Below are 11,486 nucleotides of genomic sequence, written 5' to 3'. Positions count from 1 at the left end.
GGGGGGATGCCGGGGCCGGGTGGGATGTGTGGAGGATGAGTGTGCAGCGTGGGACGTGAGGGGGATCTGTGTGCAGCGTGGGACGTGAGGGGGGTAAGCGTGCAGTCTGGAATGTGAGGAGGATGAGTGTGCAGCTGGGGACGTGAGGAGGTGAGCGTGCAGTGTGAGATGTGAGGATGTTGGACGTGTAGTGTGGAACATCTGGTGGGTGGAAGAGTAATTCTGAGAAAGACATGTCACTTGGACCCCAGTTTAATACCCACCAGACACCGTGCCTGTGGCCTCGACCTACTATGGGCCACTGGGAAGCACCATATGCGTTGAGGGCTATCCCAGAGAGCAGAGGAGGTCACTGTCCTGGGAGAAAACAGAAGGGTTACAGAGGGAGCTTTGGGCAGAAGAAAACAGAGAATGATGGACAGGAAGGCAGGCCAAAGAAAAGGGGGTAGGGGGACGTCCTGGTCACTCAGCAGCAGAGTGGATGCCCAATGGGGAAGTTGTGTTAAGTTCACTTGATCTGGACCTGGAAGTCCCTGGTGACCTTTGAGGGGAGCAATCTCAGTGAAGTGTCATTGAGTCAGTGGCAAGTACTCTGGAACAGGGGAAAATCCATAAAGCACAGATGTGCATTCTGAGTTTAGTGGTAAAAGGAAGGAGGAGATCTTTAATACCCATAGAAGATAAACAATGAATGTTCAGTTGGGCATGGTGACTCAAGCCTGTAATCCTAGTACTTTGGGAGGTGAAGATGAGAGGCTGGCCTGAGCTCAGGTATTCGAGGCCAGCCTGAGCAACATGGCTAGACCTCGTCTCTACAATAAATCAAAAAGAAAATTAGTTGGGCATGGTGGTGCATGCCTGTGGTTCTAGCTACTTGGAAGGCTGATGCGGAAGGATCACCTGAGCCAAGCAGGTCAAGGCTGCAGTGGCCGTGAGTGGGCCACTGCACTCCAGCCTGGCTGACAGAATGAGACTCCATCTTAAAAAAAAAAAAGAATGCTCGCTTTAGGTCAGGTGTTGTTGAGTCTAGTTATGCATACAGGTGGAACAATCTATGGTGGTGAGGTCAACTACACTCCTAAGAAGATCTCTGACACATTTAGGTAACAGGAAATCAAACATTACAGCATCTACACAAGAGTGTCATTGACAGGTGTCAGTCCGCTACATGCACAACCTATTTTCCAGCCTGCTGCAGTTTTATTTAATAATTTACTTTTTTTTTCAAAAGCACAATTTTTAATGCATTTTATTAAAAATCCTTGGACCCTTGATGCCATACCTGGCTCTCCATTAGGACCAGGGGGTCCTATGTCACCAGAATCTCCTTTCTCACCTGAAAATGAAAAATAAGGTCAAAGTCATCAAGCACATGTGGATATGTTCCAAGAGTTCAAAAATATCATGGTTTAAAATGTTATTTCTCTTATGTATAAAGTCCTGGGATTTCTCCCAGATACTCTTTGTGATGTGAAGTATAGGAGCTCTATTTTATAGGTAACTCATTCTTCAGGCTCTATTTATGTGATATGGACCATATATATATCATGGATTGTTACAGATTATCAGATGGTCATTCTTCACATCAAGTCTGGAAAATCCAGGTTATTCGATCAGATATCCCGCTGATGGCAGCTCCATGCATGTCCCTTATGACAGCAGGAAAATTTAGACAGAGCAGGGCGGAATCCAGTAGAGCTTGGGTGGAATTTAGAGATAAGCTAATCCCAAAAGAGCAAACTGGTTATAATCTCATGATGCAAAGTTCTTCTTGGCTAGCATGGTGCCCTAGAAAAGTTCAGACGCCAATCTCCCACTAGATAGGACAAGCCACCCAACCACTCTGCCCTCTCAAGTTTCATCAACTTCCTTCAACGAGGAGATTCAAAAAAATTATGTCAGCAAAGCTTTCCAGCTACTCTAAAATTAAACAATGAGGATTTATATTAAGTCACATGAGTATTTCTAAGGCATTCTCTTTCTTCTCAATGAGAGAGGCTACATGTCTCTGAGAAGGAGCAGCAACCCCCATGCGTGTAGATTCTGATTCTATTCACGTAAAGAGGGAAAAAGCTTGGCAGTCTCCATCCGACTGATTCCTTTGCATTCTTTTATCAACACCAGCGGCTTGAAAATAAAAATGCAACTTGGCAAGAACGCAGGATGACAATCTCAGGGACAAAGCAAATCAAATAAGCAAAGTCAAATGAGGGTGGTTTTGACAAGTCGTCTCTTAGTGAGATGCTGAAATTTGTCCAGAGCTCATACTGGTATATTAAAAGTACACACATGCCTGCTTGGATGCCAGTACACAGTACCCCAGTATTCACAGTAACCAGCAGGCAGAAAGAACCCCAGTGTTCACCGGCAGGTGAATGGATAAACATATCCATACAGTACAATATCATTTAGCCTTAAAAAGGGAGTTCTGACAGATGCTACAACATAGATGAAATTTGCAAACATTTTACTGAGCAAAATAAGCCAGTCACCAAAAGACAAATATTGCTATGATTCCACTTATGCAAAATGCCTAGAATAGGTAAATTCATAGAGATAGAAAGCAGATTAGAGGTGACCAGGAGCTGGGGGAGGGAAACTGGGGAGCTACTGCTGAGTGGACACAGTGTTTCTCTGTGTTGTGATGACAGAGATTTGGAATGGATGGTGGTAATGGCTGTGCAACATTGCAAAGGTACTTAATGCCATTAAAAAACGGTACACTTAAAATAGTAAAAATGATAAGCTTTATGTTATAAATATTTTACCATGACTTTAAGTTTTTTAAAGCTTACCTATCCCTCATGACACTACGCCTGTCTGTGTGTTCTTTCCTGAATCGGCCATCACAGGGCGGCTGTTTCCCACAGGTTTTCCAGAAGAGACACCCCTGAGCTGGTCACCCACCCCATCACTCTCCTGGTCAAGACCCCTTTCTTCCTGGGACAGGCTGTGGCTAGGGGCGGCCTGTGGCTGTAGATCAGAACAAACCATCCAAACCCCCTCACAGCTCAAACCCCAGACTGTGGCCTCAAGGTGCGTGGGTTAACTGGCTCTGAGGCAGATGAAGGAGGTGCAAGGGCCAGCACCAGAATGGGGCAGACAGCCGGGCTCGGTGGCTCAGCCTGTAATCCCATGCCTTGGGAGGCTGAGGTGAGTGAATTGCCTGAGCCCGCGGGTTCGAGACCCGCCTGGGCAACTTGGCGAGACCTCATCTCTACAATAAATCAAAAAGCCGGGCATAGCCGGGCTCGGTGGCTCAGCCTGTAATCCCGCGCCTTTGGGAGGCTGAGGTGAGTGGATTGCCTGAGCCCGCGGGTTCGAGACCTGCCTGGGCAGCGAGACCTCATCTCTACAATAAATCAAAAAAAAAAAAAAAATCAGCCAGGCGTGGTAGCGCATGTCTGTAATTCCGGCTACTCGGAAGGCTGAGGCAGAAGGATCGCCGGAACCCAGCAGGCGAGGCTGCGGTGGCCGGGAGCGACCACTGCACTCCAGTCTGGGCGACCGAGTGAGACTCCAACTCAAAAAAAAAAAGCCGGGCATGGTAGCGCGCACCTGTCGTTCCAGCTACTTGGAAGGCTGAGGCGGAAGGATCGCCGGAGCCCATCAGGTCGAGGCTGCTGTGGCCGGGAGCAGCCACTGGAATCTTACTCCAGTCTGGGCGACAGAGTAAGACTTTAACTCAAAAAAAAAAAAAAAAAAGGAAAAGAAAAAGAAAAAGAATGGGGCAGACCACAGCCAGATGTCCTCCCTGTGGCTGGTTCTCAGGGCACCTCTGCCCCCGCCACTGACTGCACAGCTGTTTCCTCATTGCTGGCACCTTGGTAGGAACTGGAGGGAGACTTCCATGAGGTCACACACGGGGAGCTCAGGGACTGCCAGCTCCGTGCTGCTCCCACTCTGCCCTCCAGAGCCCAGCACAGGCGTGGAACAAGCCAGGCACTCAGAAAATGTCTGGTGACTGATGGCAGGGGAAGGGGCACAAGAACAGTGTGCTTCCGAGCTGGCCTCAGTTTCCCATGGAAATGATAATACCTACCCACCTCACCAAGGTTGTGCGAGTCAAATGCAGGAGCAGAGCTGGCACCATTTGAATCCATGGGTGTTATCTAAGCCCAGGTGTTGTCAGTTTCACACCTGCTGCTGCCATCCTGTGTCCTGTTTTCACTGAGAATCATCTCGTCATCTTAAAAAGCCTAAAAGACCCAAGCTGGGGGTGAACAGACACAGTGCTTCCTGAGCATGTTCCATCAGTGACTTCAGTGAGGCTTTAAGTAGCTGGGCACAGTTACTCACACCTGTAATCGCAGTACTTTGGGAGGCCAAGGAGAGAGGATCACTTGAATCCAGGAGTTTGAGACCAGCCTGAGCAACATAGCGAGACCTCACCTCTATAAAAAAGATTTTAAAAATAGCCAGGCTTGGTGGCTCAGCCTGTAATCCTGTGATTTGGGAGGCTGAGGTGAGTGGATTGCCTGAGCCTGCGGGGTCAAGACCCACCTGGGCAACTTGGCGAGACCTCATCTCTAAAATAAACCAAAAGATTAGCTGGGCATGGTAGCACACGCTTGTAGTTCCAGCTACTTGGAAAGCTGAGGCGGAAGGATCGCCGGAGCCCAGCAGGTCGAGGCTGGGCTCCACTCCCGGCCACTGCACTTTAGTCTGAGTGACAGAGTGAGACTCCGACTCAAAAAATAAAAAAAATTTTTAAAGATTTTTTAAAATGTGCTGAGTGTGGTGACACATGCCCGTAGTCCCAGCTACTCAGGAGGCTGAGGTGGAAGGATTGCTTGACCCCAGGAGTTGGAGGCTATGGTAAGCTGTGACTGTGCCACTGTACTCCAGTCTGGGCAACAGAGTGAGACACCAACACACACAAAAAATGAGGCTCTAAGTGTTATCAAACTTGTTAAAGAAGTTGTAGCTGGAAAGCCCAAGCACACTAGCTCCAGACCCTCCATCCTGGAGTGCTATGTAAATCCTGCAGAGTGGGGAGCACGTCCTCCCACCCAGTGGGCACAGAGCCAGCAATGAACTCTGATCACTCCCACAATGTCAGCATTGTGACAGATTTATCATGTATAAAGTACACAAAAATAAGTAAGAACGCCAGGAGAGACGGCTCAGAGCGTCCATATGTTGTGAGCCTGGGAGGAAATATGAGGCAAGAATTGCATCACAAATACCTTTCGAGCCAATGGGACCAATTTTTCCATGGCGACCCACACTGCCTTTCTGTCCTTTGTCCCCCATGTCTCCTGTAGAAAACAATAAGATCAAAGTTGGTTGATGCACAGGCGATGCATAGCCTCCTTTAGCACACGCACACACGTGACCCGAGAGACCTCCTTTCTAACATCACACACAAACATAAGGAGACCAAAAAAACGACAGGTCTTCATCTCTTCAAGGTCATGGGTGTAACTGTCATGGACAGTTATGCACAGCTCACCTGTTGATATTGTTTCCAAAGGAAATGGCACTTGCCCTAAAAATCTACAACTACAGGACAGAGGAGGCCAAATGACACGTCCCTAAGTCCTGAATGCAACCAAGATACATCCCACTCCTTAAGGAATGGAGAGTTTGTCCAGCAAAGCAGTGCCTCCTGGCTCTTATTCTTGCACCTGAACCCAACCAGCATCCAAAACTCTCTGTAAACGTGCGTAAGTGGTGCTGTCAGGAACGTGGGTGGGTAAAGCCATTGGTGTGTTCAGGTGACCTTGAGCTGAGAGAGGGAGCCAAGGACGGTCTGAGAGTGCCTCACTAGATGCCTCCTAATTTGACTGGTTCTACAGCAAAATGCCTGAGTCCTCGTGACCTGCCAGCACCTGTCCCCCAAGCCTGGGTGTGCTGAGTAGTGGTGTGGGATCTCTGACCCTGTCTACCCCACCCCTTCTACTCTAATTCACGGCAAGAGGGGTACCGTGACCCCCACAGGACTATCTCTCAGATCACTGGACCAAGAGTGAAGAATGCTGTCATCACTCAGTCCCAGACCAAATTAAGCCAGAGGGTAGAATTTCTCAGTGCTAAGTTTTCTCCCACAGAGTGCTCTTAAGTCCTTGGCAACTGCTTCTGTCTATCTGCTGGTGATTACCAATGACCACAAACCAAGCCAATGAACAGCAAACACGTACACAGAGAAAAACTAGGAAAGAAACAAGACAATCAGATTTAATTTAATAATCTTTTTCATGAACATGTTTACATGTGATTAGGAGTTCATGATTATTTATAGACCACATTGTTGCAGAAACTAAAAGAAATTCGGTGCAGGTGACTCTGCAAGAGAAGGGGTGGTGGGAAGCACTTGATATTGCATACAGATCATGCTCTGTCCTGCTGTGACACCAACTCCGCCCTTAGAACTGAGGACTTTCCTGCCAGGAACTCCTAGTCTTGTTTTGTTAAGTAGATGCAATGTCCTCTAAAATCAGAGCAGAAACCATAGGACAGAACATCGTCTTGAGGAGTGAGTTATGGCTATGGAACACACACACACACACACACACACACACACACCCCTGCTGTCCTGCAGAAATGGCTTGCATTCGCATAAAAATGAAGTATTGGTTTACAAAGCACATTCATGTGCATTTGGCTATAGAAACGACTCATCTGGCCTGGCACAGTGGCTTGTACCTATAATCCCAGCACTTTTGGAGGCCGAGGCAAAAGGATCGCTTGAGCCCAGGAGTTCAAGACCAACCTGGGCAATATGGCAAAACCTTGTGTCTACAAAAACTCAAAAAGTTAGCCAGGCATGGGGGGGGGTGAAAGGATCGCCTGAACCTAGGAGGTCGAAAAGAAAAAAAGACTCATCACACAGCGTGGCACAGCCAGGACAAGAGCGGTGCTCTGTGGCTCTGAAGCCCAGGGCTGCTCCCCTGGTGCTGGCGCTGGGAGCCACATACAGCCTGGGGGAGAACGGGGAAGACAGGGGAAGAAGATCCTGATGGCCAAGCCTCTGGACCCCACCCCGCCAGGATGGAGGTAGATCCCGCACGAGGCGCTGTGTGATGCATGCTGCTCTGGGTGCTGGCTTAAGAGGGCAGAGCTCAGTCTGCTGGGGAAGTTGGGAAAGCCGTCAGACAATTGCAGCACACATAAAATAATGATCAAAAGGCACCGAGGATGCCCCCAGGGAGGGGTCCTAACAAGGCCTAGGGGATGAGGAAAGCCTCAGGAGGCTGTTGTGTACCCATCGAGTGGTGGGAGCTATTGGAGGATCACGAAGATTCGCGTTTAGGAGGCATCTGGTGACACTTGTGGAAGAGTCTGGAAGGAACGAAGCTTGAAGCCAGCCAGGCGGAGCAGGCTGTGATGAGGATGGGTCACCGTGAGTGGAGTCTGGGAGGATAAGAAGCACTGTCCAGGTTGGAGAGGCACTTGGAAGGCAGTGCTGGCAAAGCCTTGAGAACGACCAAATGTGAGGCTTGGGTGTGCAGGCGGTGGGTGGTGAGCCCTCCCCAAGGAGGGAGAGCAGGAGGAGGGACAGGGAGGTGCCGGGCTCCATCTGAGACGTACTGAAGCAGGGATGCCCGTGCTGCAGGCAGGGGTGCGACAGGCATGTGAAACGGGCTCATCAGTGCATGATAGCAACTGGAGACAGGGGCCAGGAGAACGTCACCCAGACAGAAGGTGCCACCCCGAGGGACACGCATGAGGAAAAGCTCAGGGCAGTGGAGGGGAGGCAGAGGACACAGCGAGACAGCAAGTGGCACTGCCACCCTCAGAGCACCCAGTCAGGAGAGAGCTACAAGATACAGGCAGGGCCAGGACCCCTGGGCTGGCAACATGGAGGTCTCACTGGGTCGGAGGGACAGGCCCCCAGTGAGTTGAAGGTGCGGAGGCCCCAGAGCAAGACAGCTCCCCCACGATCCTGCAGTGACGCCTGTCGCTCACTGTCGCGCCCTTGATGTCACAGGGCCAGCCCTGCCCCTCTCTGGGTCACCTTCCACAGCAGCCTGCCTGTCCAGCATCTGCCAAAATCACCTCTCTACTCTTCCCGACAACAGGTTTGATGGCACCTAATCTTTCTGTTTTGCATCACTACACTCTAATTCAACCTGATTATTTTCCTTAACAGTGAAATGTCAGCACGATGAAACAGAAAGACAAAAACAAATGGTTTTCCGTCAACCAACCAACCAATAGCATGTGCCCTATTAGTAACCCTGCATCAGAAAATGAAATAGTGCTAAAAACCATTGCTAAGCAGTGGCTTGTAGTGAAGTATGCCAGAAATTCACTGTAAGGGTGGAAATGTGAAATTCTGTCAGGTTATCCTAGAATATGATTAAGAGGCTCTAGCTGACTGCTGGGGGGGGAAGCGAACCAGATATTCAGCTCTCAGGACTGGAAGGAACTTGAAAGCTGCCCCCCTGCTGTGTCCCTAGCCAGCCCGGTTTGCACCCCAGAGAGATGCAAAACTAGTTTAATCCACCTTCCACAAAACCGTCCTCCAAATATTTTTAAAATGTTCTCTATCTGAAATCTTCCCATCACCCATTCCCTTCCCAACCCTGGCTGCCTGTCCCTCTGGACATACGCTAGTGTGTCTTTGTTCCTCTGATGGACAGCCACAGCCACCCACACTGAGTGCCTACGGATGAACTGTCCACCATCACCTTCTACTATGAACTGAATTGCGGCCCCCAACTCATATATTGAACCCCAACCCCAAGGTGATGGTATTTGGAGACAGCACCTTTGGGAGGCAATTGGAGTTGGGTGAGGCCTGAGGGTGGGCCCCCATTAATGTGGTCTGAAGCTCCAAGATGAGCATGGTATTCTGGCTAAGCCTCCCCACAAAGAGGGCTGTACAGAAAAGCTCTGAAGCACATATCCGCTGTACTGTGCTGCCCCCAAGACCTGTCCGCCTGCCACTGGAGACAGACTTCCTCAAACCTTTTTCCAAAAAATGAACTCTCCTGTGCCCAGCTCTCCAACATGCCCCTCCTGAGGTCCCGTACTGGCCATCAGCAATGGAACCTCAGGGCTGCACTGAGGGGTGGATAAACACCAGGACCACCTCACTGTTTTTTGCTTTTCTTATTTTCCACCTTCTAAGTCTTGAGGTGCTTCTGCTCTTTTCCATACTGTTCCCTCACCGACTATCTGTGGTCCTCTGTGACACCCTTGCAAGGAGGTTCAAACGTGCCAGATCAGCGTGAACACACGTTCACGTGGCACCTTCATGAGTCAATGAGTGTCCAGAGCAGGAGGGAATCTCAGAGACCATCCAATTGAATCATGTCTTCCAGAAGGAAGGCAGAAGCCCAAGAGACCTAGGGATTTGCCCCCAGTTCATGCAGCTTGTCCAGGATAGAGCTGGGGCCCAGGGCTGGCTTGTCACCCCCGCCCGAGATCCTCCACTGCACCGCACTGCCCCTGGCACCTATAAGAATAAGCTGAGTGGATCAATTCAAACACCCGAGAGCCCCACTGAGTGCCCGCTTGGAGAGGGCAGCATCGCCAGAGTTCAGAAAGTGAAATCCAAAGTTCCTGCCCTGGAAACGTTACCTCCCCATTAAAAAGTCCAAATGCTACAGAGTAGTCTGAAGACTACTTCATGGAGGCAGACTGATTTGAGTGTAAACTCTCCACTTGAATGAAAAGTCGATTGTTTGCTCAGAAGATTTCACCTGGAAAAAATGAGGAGGGAGTGATGGGTCTCCTGCCCACCTGGAGGTTATTTCTTCTTGAGATCCCTGAGAGATGTGAGGTTGTTCAAGGACAGAGGTAGGGAAGAAGCCACGTTGCAGACCCCACCTTCCCGTCGTGCCGCCCTGATAGCTCCTCTCGGGAGAAGGTCAGGCCCCAAGCCAGTAAGTAGACAAGGGGGTGATGAGACTGTGTTTGCAAGGGAGGTGGGTGCCTTCACACCTTAGCAGAATGATTAATGAATGATTTATTCCATCAGCTGAAGGGTTCAATAAGAGTCTAGCACACACCCTGCTGTTGTAAATAAGTTATAACCTGTGAATGACTTAAGAGCATTTGGCTTTTGGCCCAACTCTAAATCACACAGCCAAACCTCAACGTGAATTCAAGGTCATTGCTGACACTTGGCGCCTGTTGCCAGCAGATACTGAGCTCAGTTCTTGCCCTTGGAAAAATGTGGGACCTGGTCCCTGCTGTAGGGGGTTCTGAGAAACCTGGTGAAAATATAGAAAATCGGATGCAATGTGGGTCAGTCAACAGGGCGTGCTGGAGACACACACTGAGCTCCTGGGAAAAGCAAACCCTGCCGGCTGGTTAAGCCGCGCAGCGGTCACCAGAATTTAGCAGACACCAGAATCCTGGGGGGCGTGTTAGATCACAGATGGCCAGGTTGCCCCTAGAGGGTGATTCGGCAGGTTTGGGGTGGGGCATTTCTAGCAAGTTCCTACAGGATGCGGGTGCCAACCGCCCGAGAAGCATACTGGGAGAAGTGCTGAGGTTTGAAATGCAAGACGGCAGTAGGAGGGGAGGCCTCTGTTGCAGGCCACAGTGGGGGAGTGAGGCAGTCCTAGGTCTGCACCTCCATTCTTGCCCTCAAAAAGCTGAGCGACCTCGGGCAAGTTGCTTAATCTCTCTCTGCCTCAGTGTTCTCATCTGCAAAAATGGAATCGAATAAGGAAGGATTTCATGAGATAACATATGTAAATAAATCCCCTCCCACAGCTTCCTCCTGGCTTGACTTGCTTAATGACACCTTACACAGAACATGGCTCTGCCCACCCCAAACAGGAGGCTGTGTAGCACGGTGGTCAGCAGCCAGCTCTGGAGCCCAGCCCAATCCTCCCTTGTCATTCGTGTGGCCTCTGTGCCATGTCTTTACATACAAGACAGAGACAGCAGCAAGGTGCCTCTCACTAGATATTATGGGAAGCATGAGAACCACTACCCAGAAGCACCTGGCACATGGCAGGTGGGGAGTGGCAGACACTCTTGAGTCGGGCAGTGGCTTCTTCAAGAGTGGTCCATGGACTGCCACATGGACATCACCCAGGGGGCTGGATAGATGGGCATTTACACTTTAACATGCTCCCAGGTGATTATTATGGGCCCTGAAGCTATGGAGGGGTGGTCTAGACCCTGCAGGCAGCCCTCTTGGAAGCACTGGTTGGAATTCCACCATAATCCACACTTTGCAGGCACCGGGTGCAAACAAGACTTAGAAGTTGTGCACTTGGAAGAATAGGGTGGTTCTGCTCATTTTTCCATCTTTCAGAGACAGGTTAGAAGACTTCCAGGCATACCATGGTCCAGGAAAGCACATTTGAAGGAGTTTCTCAATTTCAACTTCACATTATTACCATTAATATCTGTTGTGGGCTGAACTATGTCCCACCAAAATTTGAAGCTCTAACCCCCAATGTGACTGTATTGGAGACAGGGTTTTCAAGGAGGTAAGAAAGGTTAAATGAGCCATAAGGGTAGGCCCTGATCCAATCAAGTGATGTCCTTATAAGAAGACACCAGGAGCCGGGCTC

General features: G+C 49.9%; 1 protein-coding gene across 4 annotated transcripts in view; it reads right to left on the bottom strand.

Annotated features, from left to right (window-relative positions):
- COLEC11 (collectin subfamily member 11) overlaps window positions 1–11,486 on the bottom strand; it is a 67,336-nt gene that overhangs the window by 6,234 nt on the left and 49,616 nt on the right. For 2 of the 4 annotated variants that reach the window (XM_008061666.2, XM_008061669.2), the window contains 2 exons: window positions 5,190–5,261; window positions 1,283–1,336 (listed from right to left, as the gene is read on the bottom strand). In XM_008061666.2, the coding sequence (XP_008059857.2) occupies window positions 1,283–1,336; window positions 5,190–5,261 (126 nt within the window). The remainder of the gene's footprint in view (window positions 1–1,282; window positions 1,337–5,189; window positions 5,262–11,486) is intronic. The other 2 variants (XM_008061667.2, XM_008061668.2) reach the window with 1 other exon arrangement.

Source organism: Carlito syrichta, unplaced genomic scaffold, assembly GCF_000164805.1.
Source record: "Carlito syrichta isolate Samal-C Ts95f unplaced genomic scaffold, Tarsius_syrichta-2.0.1 Scaffold305409, whole genome shotgun sequence".
Lineage (NCBI taxonomy): Eukaryota > Metazoa > Chordata > Mammalia > Primates > Tarsiidae > Carlito > Carlito syrichta.
This window is presented reverse-complemented; position numbering and strand designations above follow the sequence as displayed.